The sequence below is a fragment of the Emydura macquarii genome, unplaced genomic scaffold (assembly GCF_026122565.2).
Source record: "Emydura macquarii macquarii isolate MOO-44397 ecotype Brisbane River unplaced genomic scaffold, CSIRO-AGI_Emac_v2 contig_3451, whole genome shotgun sequence".
NCBI classification, from domain to species: Eukaryota; Metazoa; Chordata; order Testudines; family Chelidae; genus Emydura; species Emydura macquarii.
The window spans coordinates 2,672,870-2,696,131 of NW_027133588.1; the positions used below are offsets into that span (position 1 = coordinate 2,672,870).

Genomic DNA, 23,262 nt, shown 5'->3' on the forward strand with positions numbered 1-23,262 from the left:
CCTGCCCTCCCTAATACTGATGCCTCCTGTGGGAATTCCAGATGCTTTTCTTTTGGCTGAAACTTGGAGCCATGTTCAAAAACATTCCAGAAGTGGCCTTCACATCGGATTTAAAGAGAAAGCAAATTCCTGGCTTTTGTCTTGCTGCAGTCAGGTTTCATGTTAAAAACACCTCCACCATATGCAATCCTGGCAGAGCTGGTGCTGAATTAGCCCACTGGTAGCCCTTGTCTTTTCATGTCAGCATATCCAGTGTCTTTAGCATCCACAGCTTCGAACATGTAATCCAGTTCTGCAGCAGAGGGTTGCCATTCTCAGTCCTTGTGTGGACTGAAGTTGTTAAGCTCCACTTGAAAGTAGCAATTGTCATCTGGGCAAGAATTAGGTTTGCTTCATCACATAGACTCTCCTTCTGCCCTTGAATGCATGCATGCAGCTCTCGTTGACTTCAATCATGCACAGATCCAAGGACAGAAACTGGGCCTGCTACTGCAGAATTTCCCGTTGTACCGTCTACCTATGCTACGGGACCTGATGCTGTTATCTTTAGCACCTTCAAATATTGGCTGCCTCCCCATTCTTCCTGGCACATGCCTAGCCATCAGGGCAAGAAGTGTAGTCTAGATACCTTATGTCCTTCCACATGAGCTTTTTCAGGGTTTAAATTGGACATAAAGCAGCTAGGAGAAATAAGACCCTTTTTCAGTCTTGAAGCACCCTTGTGGACCTTTAAGGGAAGAATATGGACACAATCATGCAGGTCCCAAAGAGAATCAGGAAAACCTTCTTGAGTCCTGATTCAAGATTTGCTATCCTGGCTGCCTGTAAAATGTGTAAACAAAAAGCCTTTCAGCCAAAAATGATCAATATACATCTTATTTTCAAACTGTTTCAGCTGTTTGTGTGTATAAACCAACAAAATATTCCCTTCACTGCATTGTGAATACATGATGACTCTAAACAAAAAATTGTTTAAAAGCTCAAGTTGGTGCTCTCAAAATCCTCTGCTGTGTAAGCAGGCTCCAAGGTACCTGTGAGTCTTCTTGGATCACTAGGATATCGTTAAAAGGTTGAATGTCTTTTAAGATACACTCATCGTACTCCTTTGTTGTTCTGAAGGTGCCCTTACATTTCATTTTATCCCCGCATTTCCAAAATTGAATAACTTGGCTGGGGGAAACTTTTGATGCAAACTGACACTTGGAGCATAAGGGCTCAGATATGGAGTCTTTTTAACCAAATTTGAAATCAAATAATAAACTGACTACAATGGGTGACTTATCCATTTTTGCTTTAGATGGTATGAGTGGCAGGATTTTAAAAAAAAAGTAAATATAACTTACAATATAAATTGGTCATTGCTTTCATATATATCTTATAGTGAGGGTGGGGCATGCTATTAGAAACTTCATCAAAGCAGCATACAAATATTGATATAAAAACTAGAACTTTGAACCAAAGAGACAAACCCAGGACATTTACTGTTTGCGCATACTATTTGCACAGCATGTTGATCTACAGAGTTTTTTCCTGGAGCCTGAGGTGTTAGTTTCTGCCAGATGTAGTTAAATTGCTGTATTGGAACTGAAGAAAGATACATTCTCAATACCAGGGGAAAAAGGAGTTTACTCTCTAGTTTTGAGGTGGACTATGCTATTAGAATGATTCATGAAAGGAAGCCAAGTGTTGTGATTTACTTTCTTCTGAAAGCCCTTTGAGTGGGAGAGGATTAGTCTGTCTTCCACTAGGCTATAATAATGCCCCTGGCTACAAGCAGGTGGGAGATCAATTTGCCACACGTGTATACTCAGACTAGACTCGGGTTAAAAAAATCTGACCTTTCGCTTCTTGCATGAAAGAGTGACCTGCTCCGTTCCCCCAACACTTTTTAGAAGTAAGACCACAGATTTGCATGCAGATTAATTAGCATTCAAACCAATTCTCTTTTAAAATAAACAAGTCATTGAATTAACCTTTTTGTGGGGCTTGGGGGTATAGAAATACCCATAAACTTTGCAGTCGTGAGGGAGAATAGGTAGGTCAAATGTCAGGCCTAAGAACCTTTCAAATATCTCTTTAAGCACTTGAGGGCTACACAATATACCAGGTACAGCTTCATATATCAGCAATACATCACCTTCTGAAGCTCTGACATATAGATGGAATATCTCATTGCAATACACCAGGATGTAGCTGTGAAGGGGTTAAGAAAGATTTGACAGAGATGTATGTGCGAGATGCCTGTAATTTAATTTTGCTAGTAGTCTTGAATGCATGGTAACTAAATAAAGCCTCTCATTTCAGAGCCCCTCTCTCTGTGGGTGTGATTTCCTATTGAGATTTGTAATGATTTTGTTCTGATGTCTGTGGGGGTGGGGCTGCCTCAGTTTTAGTCCGTTTGAACAAAATTCATTGTCTCCACACTCACATTTTTAAGGGGAAAAAAGTGTTACTATGTCAAGTCTAGGAGGGTTATTAAGTTGATTACAGACAGTGTCAGCCTTAACCTGGAACCTCCACACAGCAAACCCGCTTGCTAATACCCTTGTGAAATGTTGCTAGAAATGTATCTTGTTTACTTAAAGCCTTGCACTTAGTCAAGCATGAATTTAAAGACCCAGTTTTCATCTGAAACCTTGGCAGAGAAATGACAAGGCTGAACTTGGGGTTGGAGTCCAGGGGGCTAGGGCAGATGAAGCAGTAAACAAGGAGTAACTTCAGGTGATTTTTGCCATCTAGTGGCTGAAACCTTTTTCCATTAACTAGGCTACTGACATGTACTAGAGATTTCATTCCTTGCAGTATTTTTATGACATTTAAAAATTCAGCACTGTTGAAAGAATTAAGTGTTTCCTGAAATATTTTGTAATGTGCACGTTAAAAACATGAGCATTGCTTTTCCAGGGTACTTAGTCAGAAGCAATCATCATGTGAGTTTCTTTCCTAGATGAGTTTATACCTTGTGTGGAAATATGAAGATGTGGGATAAGGAGCAGGGAAGATTTTCACTATAATTAATAATAATACCCGGCTCTTATATAGTGTTTGCCATTTGTAGATCTCAAAGCGCAATGCAGAGAAATGAAGCGACTTGCCCAAGATCACCCAGCAGACCAGTGGCTGAACCAGGAATAGAACCCAGATCTCCTGAGTCCCTCTCCAGTATTTTATCCACTAGGCAACACTGCCTCCCCTTGTAGCTTTTTTGACTGGATAGACATTGCAGGGATTGGTCACTTTAAAATTGACCCTGGTTTTCTTCTCTTTGCTTGCCCATCTCTCAAGGCTGGCCCTTGTTTGGTTCCTAATTTCTCATAGTCCACATGGAACTGCTGAAAAGAATTGGATCAGATTATAAATCTGTTTTCAAGCATTGATCATGCAAAGTATCCTGTGATCAGAAGTAGGATTTTGTACCGGGATATGGGATGATGATCCTTAAAACTAAGTTCCGTCCCTTATTTTTCATACAGATGTCATTTGTTTCCTTAAAACTTAGGTGGCTGCCCTACCTCCTACTCCTGTCCTTTTGCCGTATCTCCTGCTAAGCATTCTCTCTCTTTGCTTTATAGACTGTCTGCACTAGAAAATGTTGTTACCTGTTCTCCGGCAAAAGTGCAGTTGTACCAATGCTAGTGATAATGTCAACTCTAGCTGTGGATAGGACTCGGCACTTTCACCACTGTATCATGAAAGCCTGGTTTCATGATAGAGTGGGTAAAATCATCTGCATCCTGTCTGTGCTGGTGTTTACACCCTTGCTAGCACCAGTGCACAATGCTGTGAAACGGATACAAAATGTTCTAATGTATACTAGATGCACTTCCTGTTGCTAGCAACCCATATCTCTGCTTAGCTTCTCTGTAAGCCCACTCTCTCACTCTTTGTGCTCCAAGCTCCTTTCTCTATATCCACTAACATTTTTTCTGTGGTGTCTGTTTTTTACCCTTGCTTGCCCACTAAACGAGGTTCAGTTGTGTGTGAATGAGCTGTGGTTCAAAGCCCCTTTCCTCAGTTGTTGTTAAAGGAACCGTATATCTCAGGGAACACTGACCTCACATGTGGTTTCAACTGAAAAGTGGAATCTTTGCTGTGTCAATTTGAGTTTTTCTGAATGTCTCACCCCCTTCCTCAAGCTCAGAATAGTCTAACTCAGTAATTTGTGAAGTGCCCTTACTATTGATATACAGGAAGATATAACACTGACTCTTCTGACAGGAAAACCACAGTTTATTTTTTCCTTCGCTTAGTGAATAGAATGGAAAATAACATTACCTCAGTCATATTTTTATAAATAACAGCAACACGATGCACATTGTTCTCTTTATAAAAAGTGTTGTCTTTTTAAAACGGAGAGTGAGAGACCATTGCCTCTGCTATGCAGACTCTTCATCATTAAGGAGAACACTCGTTGCTGGCTGGGTCTACTCTGTGCCCCAGGTGAATTAGTCCCAGCTGCATATCAGGAGACCAGTTAAATATCAGTCCCCTTTCTTTCTTCCACAGCAATGGTTAACATCTGTTTTGGTTCTAAACTAACAGTATCTGGACTAAACTATGTTTTTAATTCATAGATTCTAAGGCCAGAAGGACTAACTCCTGTATAACACAGGCCATAGAACTTGCCCAAAATAATTCCTAGAGCAGATCTTTTAGAAAAATATGCAATCTTTGTTTGTTTTAAAATTGCCAATGATGAAGATTCCACCATGACCCTTGATAAATTGTTCCAATAGTTAATTATCCTCACTGTTAAAAATGTATGCAGTATTTCTTATCTGAATTTGTCTAGCTTTCAGCCAGTGGACCATGTTGTTCCTTTCTCTGCTAGATTGAAGACCCATTTTTAAATATTTGTTTCCCATGTAGGTACTTAAAAACTGTGATCAAGACACACCTTATCCTTTTCTTGTTAAGCTAAATAGAATGAGCTTGATAAAGCATGTTTTCTAACCTTTTAATCATTCTTGTGGCTCTGATGTAAACTCTCTCCAGCTTACTAATATCCTTCTTGAATTGTGGACACCAGAACTGGAGACAGTATTCCAGCAGTGTTTGCACCAATATCAAATTCTGAGGTAAAATAACCTCTCCACTCCTATTTAAGATTTCCCTGTTTTATGCATCCAAGGATTGCATTAGCTTCTTGCCACAGCACTGCACTGGGAGCTCAAGTTCAGCTGATTATCCACCATAACCTCAAAATCTTTTTTCAGAGTCACCTTTTTCCCAGAATAGAGCCTCCCCCCCACATCATGTAAGTGTGGCCTACATTCTTTGTTCCTTGAGGGACACATTTAGCCGTATTAAAATCTATTACTTGTTTACCCCCAGCTTACCAAGCAATCCACATCGCTCTGTATCAGTGACCTTTTCTTGTCGTTATTTACCACTCTAATTTTTGTGTCATCTGCAAATTTTATCCAGCAGTTTCACATGGCTGTGTTGTAGCTGTGATGGCAAGTAGAATGGACTTCCGCCTTGAATGATTCCTAGCAAGTCATCTTCCTTCAGCAAAAGTCATAATTAGGGCAATTTAGGTTTCCTAAACCTCTCAAAATTGCATCTTCTAACCTCATTCGTCATCAGCCTTATACTCTACTTCTGTCAGCCTCAGCTATGTAAGACTCCTGTAAAAGCATATCTTCTTCTGCACGGTGGATAGGACCCCACCATTGCAGTCATCTTATTCTCAACCGATGCAAGATGGCACTAAGGATCTCCTCATTTGTGACAAAATCAAACCAACGGACGTTAAGAATATGCCATGGCTTTTGACATTGAAAACTGTTTAGTTCCCTCTCCTCAGCTGTTTTTAACTGCCATTTTGCTCCATATGACAGAGTTGTCCTTACTACTGCATTGAACATTTGTATCTTAGCTGTAACACAAACATCCTGCCATCCAAACAGAGACCTTTGAAGATGCCGATATGCCACTAACGTAAAATCCAATGTGTGACTTCTTTGGTTAAGGAACATCCTGCTGTCAACTGACTACCCAGATAGATAAAACAATTCACCCATTCAGTGTCATTGCCATCTACATGCAGTGATGACAGGTTGTTTGTTTCTGTTGTCTAGGAGGCATGCATAACTTTTATCACCAATGAATTTGGCTCATAGATTCTGAAGTTCTTCACAGCTCTTCCATCCAGTATTAGCTGTAGTTGGTCAATAGTCTCTCCAAGTAAGGCAGCAGCATCCTCATACCTGAGATCCTCTAAAGATGAGTCTTTAAATTTCACACTTCCTACTTTGGCCTCAGTCTGTTCTGTCATCAGACGGCGGTCAATCTTTATCAGTGATGATTTTAAGTTTTATTCCAGTAACTGATAAAAATGTTAAATAGTGTAGGGTCAAGAAGCAATCCTTGAGGGACCCCAGTGGAAACACACCTGCCCAGTGATGATTCTCTGTTTACAGTTACATTTTGAGACCTATCAGTTAGCCAGTTTTTAATCCATTTAGTATGTACCATGTTAATTTGATATAGGTCTAGTCTTTTAATCAGAATATCACGCAGTATCAAGTTAAATGCCTTACAGAAGTCTAAAAGTATATTATAATATTACATCAATATTATTATCTTTATTATCATACTTGTAATCTCATAAAAAATCAAGTTAATGTGACAGGATCTGTTTTCCATAAACCCATTTTGACTGGCATTAATTTATACTACCCATTTTTAATTCTTTATTAATTGAGTTCTTTATTAATCAGTCACTCCATTATCTTGCCTGAAATCAATGTCAGATTGGCAGACCTATAATTACCCAGGACAGTCCATTTACCCTTTTAAAATATTGGCACAACATTAGCATTTTCCAGTATTCTGGGACTTCCCCGATGTTCCAAAAATTTTTGAAAATCAACATTAGTGGTCCAGCAACCTCCTCAGAGATTTCTTTTTAAATTTCTGGATCCACACTATCTGGGCCTTAAAAATGTCTGGCTTCAGTATCTGCTGTTTAACACCTGCACAAGATATTAGTGAAATGGAAGGAGTGTTATCCTCCTCATATGATATGACTGCAACATGTTTTTTCCTAAATACAAAACAAATATTTAAAGAACACTTCTGCCTCTTCTGAATTATTATTGATAATTCTACCCTTTCCATCTATTAATGAACCAATATCGTTGTTAGGATTCTTTTTGTTCCTAGTACTCTTAAAAAACCCTCCTCTTTAATGTCCTTAACTCTGCTGCCCATAGATATCTCCTTGTAGCCTTTTGCTTCCCTTATTAATTTCCTACAATTCCTAGCTTCTGATTTATATTCATTACTGTCAGCTTCCCCTTTCTTTTTTTGTTTCTAGATGGCTTCATTTCCCCTCTAAACCAGGTCTGTTTTTTAACCAATATAGCCTTCTTTCTTGATTGTGGCTTTTGGGGCATCTAGTAAAGTGTTCTTAAACAACTCCCAACTATCACTTACATTTTTTTAAATTAAATTCTTCCCCATAGCTGATTTGGCTCATAATTGTTTTCAGCTTCATGAAACTGGCCCTCTTAAAGCCCCGAGTACATATGTTACTGGTCTGGATTTTATTCTGTTTGCACTTTACAAATGTGATCAAGTCATGATCAATTGTACCTAAGCTACCATTCATTTTTAGTTGTGTGATGAATTCCTCTTTATCTGTCAAAACAAGATCTAATATAGAATTTCCCCATATCGGATGCAACATTTTGAGTTAGGAAACTATCATCTACGATATTTAGAAATTCCAAGGATGTTTTCACTCCTGGCAGGATTAGACCTCCAGCATATGTCTCTCAAATTGAAGTCCCCCCTGATCATGCAGTTTTTGTTCCTACTCATTATAGATAGGTGCGTAAGGAAGTGGTCATCCTGTTCCCTAGTGTGATTTGGTGGTCTGTAGCAGACACCACCTAATACCTCATCTTGCTTTATTTGTTAGGACATTGATCCATATGTGGTCAAGATCATTTTCTTGTGAGTTGTCAGTGACTTGGATACAAATAATTTTTTACATAGTGCCACTCCTCTCCCCATTCCTTTTGCCTACGTGATCCTTCCTAAATAGGTTATAACCACTGATTTTAACATTCCAGTCATGTGACTCATTCCACCAGGTTTCAGTAACACCAACTAGATCAAATTTATGCTCATAAATAAGCCATTCCAATCCCTCTTGTTTTTTACCCAGGTTCCTAGCATTGACTTATAGGCAATTAAAGAATTTTTTCGCTTCATGTCCTTCGGTTCCTTGGTTTAATTTTGTTCTCAACAATCATGCTAGTCTTTTGCAAAGTCCAAGGCTGTAGCATGGTTTGGGAAATGAGTTAAAAGGCTGTTTGTGTCATCCCACATATTATGAGTCTGGGGCTATGTTTACACTGCAAAAAGCAGTGTGTTTTTACATGGTGATGGTTATCTTGAGGCCAGGTCTACGCTAGAAACTTTTACTGGTATAATCACGTCGGGGGGGTGATTATTTGTATGCCAGCAAAACCCCTAACGTAGACCCAATTATATCTACTAAAGCCCTTTTGATGGTGTAGTTCAGCAAACTGGTATAAGCACACTTTTGCCAGTATAAGCTGCATCTACAGTAGGAGCGTTTCCCTGTGTATCTATACCAGTAAATCTTTTCTAGTGTACACTAGACACTACTACGGACAAGGCGCAGAAAACTTTTATCTCAGTGTGGCTAGTTGAGGTCAGCCCTATATCCCCCACCTAGGATTGACCTAGCTAGCTGCACCAGTTAAAAACTGTGTTGGGGGAATACCATATTGCAACCAGGCCCCCAATAGGGGAGCTTAGCCAGTACCAGATCTTATGTCAGGTTAGAGCATACAATTAAAGAATTTGGAGGCCAACTTTGCTAGCTCTTTTAGATGTATTATGATGAATCATAAATTCAGCCACTGCTCAACATACAAAGACTTTGCTTCTGATGCCAGGTTGTTTAGTCATATGCTAAGTATAAGAGAATGCAAACACCTCCAGAATCACCTATAACATTTGTATCATAAAGTTAAAAAAAATAAAGCAAGTAACATAATGGCTTTAAACATATAACTAAGCTTTTTCACTCATTTTTATTTAGATAGGAGGTAAATCTTTTCATCAAACCTATAATGAGAGCAATGGAAATATAGGTTAGTTGAAAGTCCACAACTTTTCAACAGATAACTGAGACTGAAAAAGTACACTTACTTCCTTAGTCTCTCCAACAATGACCCACATTCCTACACCAGCCTAACAATACCTAAACTACAAAGGGACTGATGTAGCATAACCACATCTTCTATAAACGATCTGTCGTCTCACGGCTTCTCTCTGCCTCATTTCATGCCAAATCTAATCTATTCTTGGGTCCTGCAATGGGATCCATACACCTGGTCCCTTACTCTTACATAGAGTCCTACTGACCTCAAAGTACAATGTGCAGACCCTTTCAAAGATCAGGGCCTGAGGGTGGAGAATAACAGTTCTGCTGAAAAGTTACCGTCCAGGGAAGCAGTCTTCCAAAACAATTTGAGCAGCAAGTCAGAGTGCCTTGTTTACATGCCCAATACAAAAAAGTCCACATGACCAGTACTGTTCTATGTAGGTTCTCATACTGTGCTTATCACTGTAGTATCTGAGTTCCTTCCTGTGAAAGACTTGCTATATTTATACATGGTGAATAAAGTCTGTCATGAATTTTGCTTTCTATTTGAGAGACTCAAGTTTATGCTCAGTGCAGGATTCTCACTGTTTCGAGCACTGTGGAGAAGTGCACAATGGAAATGAGCCTGCAGGAATGTCCCTTCCCTGTAGTCTGAAGGGGATGGCAGAGTGGGAAAGGGGAGGAAAAAAAGGAGGAGATAATGTGCATGAGAAGAGACAAGGACAGAAGACAGGCAAAGAATAAAAATAAAATAAGCCAACCTGCTAGGAAAGGCAAGACTTAACCAGCTTCTGCATCTTCTTTATTAGAGCTCCCCAGGGCCTGTTTCAGCTGGAGTTGTGGAGGCTCAGCATCTCTGAAAATCAGGCTCGCCAACTCATTTGCTCAGGGAAGCTCAGTGGTCCTGGTGTCACTCAGAGCCAGGGAACACTCCTGTGCTAGTGCATGGAGCCACTTTGCAGCACAGAAGGGCTCTTTCTCTTCAACACAAAGGGCACAAGTTTGGCTGTGAATCAGCCATAATGTGTCAAGGCACCGTGACTCTGCAAATGTCACCCAACCAGGACAAGGGCGGTCTAGCCTGGTGGTCGAGGTGAGAGTCAGGGACCAAGGTCGGAAGCTGGAGCCAACTGTCAAGCCGGAGTCGTGAACTGGAGCAGGCAGGGTAGCAGGCAAAGAGGGCTCAAGGCAGGGGCAGGGCATAGGCAAGCACCCAGGAGCAGCAGGAACCAGGTCACACAGGAGCAGGCACAGGGTTGGGCACGAGCACTGGGCAGCCAGCGAGTTGCTGCTGGCTTACCAGCCGGCCTGCTGGCCTATCCAGTCAGTCAGGTGGCGTGGCCAATCAGGCCGCTGCTGCAGGCCAGCGTTGTGATGCGGCTGCCTGGAGACAAGTTCTGCTGCAGGCCCAGGTTCTTGACAGTAAACTTACCCTGGAGCACTTGCAAACTCAGTGCAGCTTGTTGTTCAGTTGAAAAACCTTGCCATTTAAAAAAAAAACCTTTGGGGACATCCTGTCCCACTTGTGTGACACTTACCGATGTTTTCCATATCTTTGCCACTTTTGCCAAAATATGACAATCCGGTCTCACAGGCTTCAGAGTGATGATCGAGTCCAAAGATTGGAGGAGTTAAAAATCCTAAATCCATCCTCCCTCCTCCCCGTGTAACATTCATGCAGATGTGACTTTGCCTTCAATTTTAGGCTACAGTCATACAAATATCTTAGGTTTTGTTTCAGTTAAAAACTCTGAAAACCTTGACCATACTTGCACTGATATACCCTACTGCTTCCTTTAAAGTTCTGGTCTGGTGGCTGCTTTTCCCAGCTCTTCCAGTAGGGCCTCCAAGCCACCTGCACCCCAAGGTCCACAATGCACCAAGGCCCCAGCATGCACTGGGGGATAAAGATTATTAAGATATAAGGAGTGGCCCCTTGGACTGACTGGCCACTTCCCTCCTTCCCTGTCACAAGAACCAAGGTGGACGGTTGGGACTCAAGGGTACCTATGTGAACATGCTTGGAGAAAACCCCATAGGACAGGAGCTGGGATCAGGCCTGTGTCTCCTTTAATGTGTTGTAATTAACTAACCAGGGCTCTGGATAATGCCTCCGCCCAATTATGAGTTAAAGTTGTACTACAAGGCAAGAAAGAGCTGCGTATTCCACCTCAAATAGGAAGTAGCTTCCACAGCTGGAGAGCCCCAAGAAGAAGCAGTTACAGTGCCTAAGTTTGCCTGGATCAGTTGTGTATGTATAAAATAACTTTGGGCAGCTGGGGGTGAGCCAATAGTTTGGGAGGATTCTTATTATTTTTAAGAACAAAACTGGACTGTCTGTTTGCTCTTACGCTGGTAAGCAGCAGCAATTTCTCTTAAAAAGCCTCATTATACTAGCAAATGGAACAGCCCACAGCAGGACCCCCTCCGATCTCAGATTGAGAGAGCCTGCACAGTTAGTGTGGGCCAGACATGGCCATCTTCAATACCAGTTCACAGAGAGTGACTGGCACTTCCTGGAGCTCATTCCCACATGAGCCAAGTCTCAGCTATGCTTTCTGAACTAGTTTTGAAGATGGTTTTGTTTGTCCTTCACTGACATAAATAGTGCCGTCAGTACCAGCAGAGGGGGATCTATTGATGCAAGCCACTGTTCAGTGCACCTAGTGCCAATGGGGATAAAATAGGAACACCATGTTTGCCTCTTCTCGCTACTTAACCAGTTTTGTTACTGAAATCTTGAATCATTTGTATGTATCTGATTGCTCTAATCCTTTAACATTTCTCTTATGGTTTATTTCTTTCTTTTTACAATAAACCTTTAGTTTTAGTTACTAAAGGATTGGCTGGCAGCGTGGTATTTTAGTTAAGATCCAAACTTATATTGAACTGGTACTGTGGCTGACTGGACCTAGTGCTGATTTGGGAGCCAGGAGCTGAAATGCAGTAAAAGGGGCTGGGTGTATTTGTATACTGGCTTCTGTGGGGATTCAGAAGCACAGTTTGTGGCTGGTTGGGAAGTCTGGGTTCAGTGTCACCCACCAGTGCTGGGAGAATCTGCTTTCCGTTTGCAGCCTGTCCTGACCTTGGCATTTTCAGGTGGCTACCCTGGCCACGGGACAGGTCACAGATCTACTTTCCTGAGCTTCAGTCACCTACTTACCCCCACAATACAAAATTGATGCAGAAAGGGGTGTCCCTAGACACCCCTGAATGCATCATAGGAACTTACCCTCTTCAGTTTTTAACATGTTTCAAGGGTTTTACAAAGTATCAGGCACATGGTACATTTTTACAATTCTTGCATTAGCAACAAATTAATTACAAGATTTAATAATGGCATAAATATCATTAGCAAAATCATGTTTAGCGAAAACAGGCTTTTCTTTATGGTCTACTATGGAGGTAACAATGTTGTTAAACTTTTTACAAACATTTGTAAGGGTTCAGTTAGTTCACTAGCGATATACCTTCACCACTGGTTGTTCTGTTCCCTCTACATTATCCCCCTGCTGGGGCTAGGCTTTGGGCCCCCACTCTGACCCCCTCTAAAGAAACATGTTTTCATTGAGTCCTGACAAACTCATTCTGCATGTGGCTCCAATTCAGAGCTGTTCCAGGCACGCCCAACTCACTTTCAGCTGGCCTCACCTGCTCCGTGCTAACAGCTATGGGTGGATCTTCCTCCCCGCTGCCAGGCAGGTAATTTGCATTACCCCCACACACACTAGCTAGTTCATGAGTTTCCAAGGTCTTAACTGTTGTCTGATTCAAGTCTGGGCTTGGTTTTAAAGAGACATCGACCATTTTCACTAGCCCTTCACAAACAGGGTTCTGATGTTTTTTCACTGCCAATCTTTGACTCCACATATCACCAGATGAGCCTGAGTCCACTAAGAGACTACACAATACACCCAAAGCATTTAGAGGTGAGAGTTTGCCTGCCTCCTTCCCCCCCCCTTCTTCCAAGAGATCAATTTCACATCTGTCCTGTTGTGTAACTATAGTGGCCCAATTCTCCCTCTGAAACTGAGACACTATCTGTTCATTTACAGAGCTAATAGCCTGGAGACATTTAGATTCCAATATCATTGTCCTTCCATTATAACAACCAAGCACAGCCACTGGTCACAGGGCTGTTTTAAGCTTCCTGATAATTTTTACTTCATCTGGAACCTTTTTCAAGATATTCAAACTGGACCTTTCTAAAAACAAAGTCAGTGAATCCTTCCACCTGTGAAAAGCTCTGGCAGTTAGACACTGAACCAAGTCTATAACAGCTAAACTGTTGCTTGCCACAGGCAGTGACTTGTCCTGAGCCAACTTAATCAATTCACTTTCACACCCTTCAGTTGCAGAAAACTGCTTGCAAGGGATATCAGGAGGTTTTACTCCCTCAGGAGCAGCTTTAGGCAACAAACCACTTTCCACAGAAATTTCCTCTCTCTTTTCAGCTAGAGGTTGCCTTAAAGAAACATTTCCCTGAGCCCCAACAGACTCTTTCTGGTTTTCTGTTAAATCCAGGACCACCTCTGGGCCAACTGGCACATCCTCAATCAGCATAAGCGGAGAGTCACACCCTGTCTGCTCTTTAGACAGAACCTGGGAGATGAACTCTTTCTCAGCAGATAACCTGCCTTTCTTAACATCCAAACAATCTGAAATTCCCCCCCCCCCTTGTCCCAGCCCACATGGCCGTCCTAAGACAAGCTTTGGGGAGTGGGGTAACTTCCCCCATGGGCAAGCCATTGCCCCCAACAGACACAGGCTTAGGAACCTTTCCCTGCTGGGTCTCAGTTGAATCCAGAACCACTTCTGGTCTACCAACTGACAAATCCTCCACCAGCATAAGCTGAACAGTACTTTCTGCCTGCTTCACAGACAGTACTCTGGGGATTCACCTCCCCTCCCAGCAGATAAACTGCTACTTGTAACACTCAAACAATTTGACATTTCTTCCCCTTTGTCCCAGCTCACATGGCTGTTCCCAGACAAACTTTTGGGGACCGGGTAGCTTCCCCCAGGGGCAAGCCATTACCCCCCAACAGACACAGGTTTAGGAACACTTCCTTCCTGAGTCTTAGTTGAATCCAGAACCACCTCTGGTCCAACTGACAAATCCTCCACCAGCATAAGCTGCGAGGCACCCTCTGCCTGCTCCACAGACAGAACACTGGAGATTTTCTCTCCCCCAGAAGATAAACTGCTATTCTGAACATACAAGCTGCTATTCTCCACAATCCCAAGGCTAGAGACACTCTCTTCCTTGTCACAGCATACCTGGCTAGACACAGACAACTGCTCACAGTCATGCACCCCTCCTTCAAAAATTTCCCCGTTGATTACAGGTAGCTCATCAAAATCCCTGTAAACTGGAAAGATTTTCTCCCAATCGCTGTTAAGAGAAGCTGGGCTTCCAGAAAGACAGTTTCTGCTTTTCCAGTATCTGGAGTTGGAGTCTGGCTGCTTTCATCCACCTTTGATGAGCTTCTTTAGCTGCAGCCCTCTGTCTTTGAGGAGCCCTCTCATTTTCCTCATATTTTCTTTGGCGTTCACATTTATATTTGGAAAGTTTTTCCTCGGCTTCTAGTCTCAGCTTTCTGAGTTTCTCCTTGTGTTTTCTGTCTATTTCAGCCATTTCTCTTTCATGCTGCAGACGTTGTCTCTCTCCCCAGGCTTGCTGCTTGCTTACTTTATCTGACTGTGACTCACTCATCTTAACTAGCTTCAATCTTTAACACTCTCAATATAAAATTTTAAAATTTGGAATAGTATGAGGTTCTGATCCAAAACCCAAATGTTCTGGTTCTGTGGATCCTGTTACGACTATGCCACTGTAACCCATCCGTGCCCAGGGTAGCCATCTGAAAATGCCAAGGTCAGGACAGGCTGCAAACGGAAAGCAGATTCTCCCAGCATTGGTGGGTGGCACTGAAGCCAGACTTCCCAACCAGCCACAAACTACGCTTCTGAATCCCCACAGAAGCCAGTATACAAATATACACAGCCGCCTTTACTGCATTTCAGCTCCTGGTTCCCAAATCAGCACTAGGTCCAGTAAAGAGAACAGTTATTTAAACTCAGAAGGAACCCCAAGGGGTTAGCCACAGCACCAGTTCAATATAAGTTTGGATCTTACCTAAAATACCACGCTGCCAGCCAATCCTTTAGTAACTAAAACTAAAGGTTTATTGCAAAAAGAAAGAAATAAACCATAAGAGAAATATTAAAGGATTAGAGCAATCAGATACATACAAATGATTCAAAGTCCATATACATCAGGTTTCTAGAAAAATTGTGGAGTTGCAGGCTTGTACAGTTCCTCTGGTACACATCCAGTACCTGGATGGGTCTAAGTCCTTCGGTTCAGTTGCAAAGTGAATAGATCCACAGATAGGTATGTGTCTGCAGCTGAACAGGAACAAAGACAAAATGGTTTCTGTGGTTTGATCTTATATACCCTTTGTCTCTGGCCATGCGTCCTGTGAAAACTTACAGGAGCTAAAATGAAGTCCAGAGCCACATGGGCCAATCCTGGTCACTCTTCAGGTATGCCTTTAGTTTCTTCCTGGGCCCTTTGCTTCTGTAAAGGTTTTGATGGGCCATTAAGCAGGCTATTGTCCTGCCGCCTCCCCGTCTGGGGCGTATCCCAGCCAGCACAATTTAAAATACAGGTACATCAAATATGTCCATAACTTCCATTACAGATAGAACACATGAACAGAAGTATTGTCATCTGACTTAGCACATTATAACCTTTCTAACAGTACCTGACATGGCATATCTCACATGAATTATTATGGTTTTGACACAGTGATGTTAACCAATATGACAATTACCCCCTCTCCCCCAAATCTAACCAGCATCACACCCCCCAACGCGAGAGTGGTGTAGAAAGGAGTAATCGGAGATCCTGAATACACCTCAGGGGCCCCCTCATTCAGACAGCATGACAGTGTCAACCTAAAAAACTAGGAGTAATGGGATTAAATTAAGAGAGGGACCCTTTTTAAAATGAATATCTGGAAAAACTTCCTGAGATTGAGCTCTACTAGAATGTGAAATAATCTCCCAAGAGAATTGATGGAAAGCCCCACCACTAGAGACATTTAAAACTTGACTGGACAAAAGACTAGGGAACAATCTTGTACTGGCATGAGGACAGACTGAGTGCCCTGTGATGGTGTTTTTCCATCTCTAGCTTCTCTGATTCTATATACAGCAGAACACAGGAAGTTCACTAAAGTGTTCTGCAAGAAAAACTGAAGCTGTTCTTCCTGCTAATTGTTGAATATGAGTCACAAATTAGAATGCTTAGAAGAATCCTTAGTCAGGTTACATTTCAGATTTGCTGCAGCTCAGATTCATCTTCAAAAGCTGAATTTAAACATGCCAAGAGGTTTTATTCCCCATTCAGTCTAAACTGTGGAATACTATTGGGAGTGACCAGATGACATTATTACAAATAGACTTACAAGTTTTGTTTCATTTAGTGGCTAGGCAGTTAGAATGTAGAGAAATGTGTGAGGTTAGTTGTGGTGCAATTCTTTTAGAATCTTTTTGACTATTACCAGTATATTTGTTCCTTGTCCCCTCTGGCTGCATTGCTTTTTAGGTGCAGAGCTGCCGCCTGCTGCATATATCCAGGCAAGCAAACAAAAACATCACAAGGTATCAAAAAATGTAGGCCATCAAAACTACATATTATATTTTCATTAGTCATTCCATTAGTGCCCTGCTTAGATCTCAGTTTTTGTCTGGTTTATACCCAACATCTTTGGGACAAGAGTCCCTTCTAAGTCCGTCCGAATAGCTCTTTAAACAACCAGAGAAGATGCTGAGTGATGAAAGGTACTTTCTCACCTTCTTGACTCCAATATACCACTGGAGTGTGACATCTGGGACAACAGCATCATAGCAAAGAGGATCACTACCACTAGGCTAGCCATGGTTTTACAGAAACATCCCTTTCTCTCAATGAGCTTTACAACACACTATGCTGATGTATTCACCTCTTTGTTCATGCCAAAGTATTAAAAATACTGGGTCAAAATAGAGATGGGTCTGAACCCATCCAAGCCCTGGATCCGAACATCCCCAAACTTTAGGCTCGGGCTTCAGCATTGGAATATGGATCTGAATTTCCCGATCTCTAGATCTCTGTTACAGCTGCTGAGGACACTATTTCCACAGGTTGCCAACTGAAGTTGTAGGACAGCAGCCAAAGTCCTTCCTTTCTGTGTGCGCTACGTCTGCCAGCCCTACTTTGTCAGGAAGGAAATTCTGAAGAAAGTTCCTTGTAAATCCTGGATTTATAAAAGGCATTTTTGGGGAAGAAACAGTCCATCATTCATCCGCTATTTTAATTTTGAAAGCCCTGCTCCCTTTCCCCCCTCCTCCACCATTTTCACTCCATGAAATGAACCCTCAGGATGTTCAAAACCATCTTCAACAGAAATTGCAAGAAAATGATTTTCCCAGCCAAAGGAATTCTCCAGTATTTTTAACTTTTAACTTACTGAATTTTCTTAGAGACCTACAGCGAGAGAGAGGGCATGCAGAAAAAAAATGACAGCCCTGTCCATTAGTATGAGCCTCAAAGCTCTCCGCTGCTCTTCACTAGGCTCATCTCAGAGTTAAAATTAACGGCCAGAGTCAAATTCAGCATTTCCCTATAGGCCCTTTAATCTGGGATGTGTCACTGCATATGAGGGCCAGTGCTACAGGTGATTGATTGGTACTTGCATGCCGTGACGGTGCCCAGGAAATAATCCATGGGTTTGAGGTCAGATTTTCCATTAAAAACTAACAGAAATTCATGTGCATGTTGGGGGGGAGTGAGTGATAAATTGACCAAACCAGTAGGATGCAATTAAGAAATCAGATCTGGGCTGGAGGGGGTGGATGACCCTAGGGATCTTTAGTGCAGGTTTGTGTAGATTGGAGTCCACTCTTTCAGCCCTAACTACTGTGACCCCAAATCTTCATCCTCTTCCACCTTATTACTCCATTACTAATTATTTTTACTTATAACTGTGATGACAGGATGTCTCATTACTGCTGCGTCAATCAATAATAGCAGCAGTCTAGTGGTGCTGTTTATGAAGTAGAATTCCCCGCCAATGCATACCTCGCCTCCCTCCCTCCCCACTCCCAGTTTATACACACTGTCAGCAAACAGTAGAGGGCATGGAGAAGACCATGTGTTGTTTTAGCATGCCGCTGTACATCAGTTAATAGATCTGAAGAGTGAAGGCCTTTCAAGTTGGTGTGGAACTTGGCTTATATTTCTAATATAAGCTTTAACAAGATTTCTACATCTGCCCAAGTCCAAATCCCTTTTCCCTTCCATTCCTCCACAGACGAGCTGCAGTGGTGAGTAATACTGAAACTTGTTCAGGAAATCCACAGCAACAATTGCCATTTTACTACGAAGCTGCTGAGAGGGGCCAAATGGAGAAAGAACACTTAATGGGTGAATTGAGTTTTGCTGGATAATAAGGCTTCCCATGCCATTTGAAACTTAAGCTTAGTTCAGTGTAAAGTGCACATTCCTGCCCCTTTCCTCAATGAAGGCCATGAATCTGATCATTCAAACAGGATGCACTTTAATGCAATAAACTTGAAAAAGACTTACTTGATTTCTGTCTGTCCTCCTGCTTTTCGGGCAATTTGAACCAGCTCCTTCCCATATCTCTCTTCTGCTTGTGCTCTGTTAACAAAATTCCTTAGTTATTTTCTTCTATTGATGTTGGGCCCATGTTTGCAAGAATGTATTTGTAGCTGAATCTGAGATTCAAACAATTGGCTTGTAGCTGTCTTTATTCTCTCTCCCCGATTCCATTGCTATCAAGAGCTCATCTAAAAAGACATCCACTGATGTCCTCCTCCCACTGGGAAGAAGCTCTATCTGTTTACAGGGAATGCATTTTTGTATTAATTTAGCTCTTCTGTTTTTGCTTGGCTCGCAGTTGGGTGGAAAAGTAGGAATATAACTGAGGGGCAAATGCTTGGTGTAAAAGAGTAGAGTGACCAACAGGTGTCCTTTGGGTAGAATTTTCAGTAGCATATAAATCCCATTTTCAAAAGTGACTTAAACACTCAGAAACCCAAATTGCTTTTGAAAATGGGATTTAGGCTCCTAAGTCAATCAAGCACTGTGAAAGTTATCCCCTTTATCCAAACATAATTCCCAGACAAGGGTATGGCTATTTGGCCTAAGAGGCCCCATTTAAATTCATCTTAGCCCCATTTCCCTGATTTGTCACTCTGTCCTTTGTTGTTTATCCAGCACAAGTAGTACACAAGGTGCTCTCCACATGGATTCAGACAAGTCACAATGAGATTATTTGTTTGATTCCATCTTGAAAAATATCTAAGTTGCCTTTCAAACACTTCTCTGTATACACTTGCTGTGATGGGCCTTATTTTACAACCTACTGTACTTAATTTCAGGTTTTGAATCAATTATTCTGCTGAAATGTCACATCTTTACCATCTCCCTCTGTGGTCTGCCAGTTTATTGCGGCGGCTCACTGCAGAGGTGAGTGCCCTTCGGTGGCAGTCTATGTGCAGGCACATCAGTTTATATGTAAATGGTTTTGGGATCTTCTGGGACTAAAGAGAACTAAATATCAAGTATGGTCCCAGAACCACTTCACGAGCCCCTCCCCCCTTTGTTTAACACAGTTAATTTGTAAGAGACTTTTTCACAGTCAAATTGGCTAGTCTACTTTAATTGTCTAAACCGAGAGGAAATGCAGAGTCAAGAGTGAAAAATAAATTCATTTTCAAAATGAATTTAAAAATAAGAGATGCTGTCAGTGTCTCAGGTAAGCACTTTGGCCCCAATCCTCATCTGCGTTTGGGTCTTTTGCTCCACTGGAGCAGCACAAAGCAGCCCCATAGCAAATGTACCCAGCCCTGGGATGATCATCCAAGTGTAGGTGAAACCACAGGTAGCATAGAACTTGCATGGTGGCTCCATGCCAGAGGCCCCTCTTTGCATGTAGTGGTAGGGCATGGCGGGGGAAAAGGGTTGACCTCTGGGCTCCCCAGTATTGCTTCAGCTGCTGCAGTGGCCTCGGGGGCCGGCCAGCACAGTATCGGGGGACTGCAACGGTGGATTAACGCCTGGATGCACTGTGTGTTTTGTGGCCCCAAATGAGGACTGGAGCCGCTTTGTTGTTTTTTAAGAGATGATTTTTAACCCGGTGAGCTCTTTTTTAGATACAGAAACTATCTACGTTTTAATTTGTAATTGCTGCCCTAATTCCACATACAGGAAATTGGTTCAAACAAATGTGCGTGTTACACACGCGCCTTGTGTTTTAAACTATTGCAAAGCAAAAACCACAGAACAATGCATTGCAAAACCACTTGATCTTATGCAACGACTAGAGATCCTTGCCAGTAATGCCATGTCAGTGTTCAAAAGAGGGTGATGCCTGGACTACCGAAAGCATTTTAATTGACAATTGGGGTTGCTAAGGAAGTATTGAAAACAGACATCTAAGAGCTTTAAGCCTTTACTGTTTGAAGTGTGATCTTGTCATATATTAACTTCTTGTGTCCCCTTGTATATGTGCAGCTCAGAGCAGATCATTTTCTTACATGGTGACTAGATTCTCATTCTCTTCTCTCTAATAATGTTCTTAGAAGCCACATGACTTTTGATCTGCATGCAATACATGTCTGTTCTGAAGAGGAGGACTGTGTTTGAATAATAATAGTTGTACAGCAAGGAGCAGCCAATTAGACAGTTTATAGTTCTCCCTGCACATGGGAAAAGACTAAAGAGTGCTTAATTTTTGTTCTGTTAATACATGCTGATTCTTCTGTGATTATAGGCATGAAAATATGGATGATCATCCATGAACAAAAACTGCATGATAAATTAAGAAGGGTTTGTGCTAGGATTTTGTGTGTGTGTGTGTGTGTGTGTGTGTGTGTGTGTTTGAATTGGAAATGTGGAATCTTTTAAACCCACATGGTGCTATGACGATCAAATGGTGTTGCCAGCTCTCATGACACTGCTGTTTTTCTGAAAGCTCCAGGCCCTGGATTCAGGTGATTTGCATGAGACTCTCTGCTTATGTCTTTTCATTTAAAAAAAAAAAAAAAAGTTGGAGAGAATGTGGTTTTGGGAGCCGGGGTAGGGGGATGACTTTTATGTTTGAAAATACTGGATCTATACATAGGTCGACCAAAGCCACTGATAAGCTGGAGGGGGACTTATAGGAGTTGCACAAAATTCTTGTTAACAGAATCAACCTTTGGGCCCCATAAAGGAGAACCTCACTTCTCATTTAAAACAAAAAGTAGGTTTCTAGGCCTTTGTAAAGAGAGCCTGGAAAATATAACCTGACTGAAAGGAACAGGGGGTGGAAGGACCTACCAATCTTACAAGTGTAACATTTATGTAAAATGAGTGAGTTAAATTTGGCATTTGTCCCAAAGAACCATCCCCTCATCTTCCCCATACCCTTAGGCCATCTTTGTGCATAGAACAGGATGCTGTGGACAGAATTTGTTTGCATTTGATGGGCTAGGTGGCAAAACTGCACCCATTATTGGTGTAATCAAGGCAGCTGCTGAAAGGGCCTTGTGAAAATCACTGACTATGATTCGTGGTTTCTGAGACTAAAGGTTTGGTTTGTCCCATTTTTCACCCTCTTCTGTCCTCCTTCACACCAACATGCACTGCATTATTCTTGGAAGAGGCAGCTTCCATGCATTTCTAGCCAAAAGTAAAGGTTTGTTGACAGCCACCACATGCTTGAACATACATACACATACAGGTCTAAAAGTAAAAGCAGCGTGTTGGAGGAGGGTGAGAATTCATGGAAACAACTATTCCGAAAGATTTCTTCAGCTATTTGTTTCAGAATGGCTTTGAGATTAATCTCCTTCTCCTCCTTTGTGGAAAGTCCTTGTTGCACATATTGCAAGCCATGGTTAGGCTTATTCCACAATGATGGAAACCTCCCGTTTCCACCCCAAAAGACCCAAACCCTCCATAATCTCAATCACATATTATGATTCATAGCTACTACAGACACATGCAAATAAGTTTGACCACCATATGTTTTGAGAGTCACAAAAAAAGTAACTTTAAATGGGTACAGTTCACCTAACTAATGTCATTTTGAGACTGCTGCAGCATTGTGTGACACAATAAAAGATGCTTCTATTAGTAATGGAGGAAATCATTCCAAACCACTTTAATGTTTTGTGTGAGACTATTTATATTTCAGTGAGTTAATATCTTTGTGGTAAAACAATACAGTATATGTGGTGGCTTAAAATTGTTAATCCCTGACAATTAAAATTGGAACTAAATACCAAATATAACTTTTGCTAAGTCTCAGCTAAAAATTTAGGACAAAAATGAGAATTAAGAGTGGGCCCCTGTTTATATGTATTTTCTAAACAAAGAAACTAATGGCAGTCACCAGACATTGCTGTGGGTCAACTCAGAAAAGGGTTGCAGATGGACACAAATACACATAGTATATTCAAAGAGGGTCTAGGAACAAAGACCTAATCCTGAAAAGATGGAAGAATCATATGGTCAATCTGGAATGCCTGGGAAAGGTCTACAGAGAGCTATCATACATATCTCTGATCACACCAAAAGAATGACCAATTTTCAGTAATTATAGGAAATTGACCCACTGCAGCTAATAGCACATTAAAATATGTGTGAAGCATTGGCTTTCTGAAAATGAGGCAAAACTGTGATGATTCACTTCTGGATATTAATAAAGAGGAATGTGGCTTTAGTCAATAAGCAGGGCATGTGCAGTTAAGTATGTATTTACAAACACACAACTGATTAGATCCTGAATTTCATTCAAACCCATCTCTAAAGTCCATCCAAACCAACTCCTCTTCTCTCCCACCCTCCCCCATCCCCCCAAAAAAAATCTTTGGGAAAACTTAGACCTGAGTTTCAAAGTTAGGATCCCTCTTTACATGAAGTGTAAGGGGGAAAATCCTGCACTAGTAGACAGGACCAAATGATTTAGTCTTTCCTGTTGCTCAAGTCACGATTCCTCCTCCAAACATTGTATAACTGCCTGACGAGGAGTGACACTGACATGATTTCC

General features: G+C 41.7%; 1 protein-coding gene across 3 annotated transcripts in view; it reads right to left on the reverse strand.

The window, feature by feature from the left end:
- Nucleotides 1-23,262, reverse strand: part of PSTPIP1 (proline-serine-threonine phosphatase interacting protein 1) — an 89,905-nt gene that overhangs the window by 27,465 nt on the left and 39,178 nt on the right. For all 3 annotated transcript variants that reach the window (XM_067534676.1, XM_067534675.1, XM_067534677.1), the window contains exon 3: nt 18,789-18,863. In XM_067534676.1, coding sequence (XP_067390777.1) covers nt 18,789-18,863 — 75 coding nt within the window. The remainder of the gene's footprint in view (nt 1-18,788; nt 18,864-23,262) is intronic.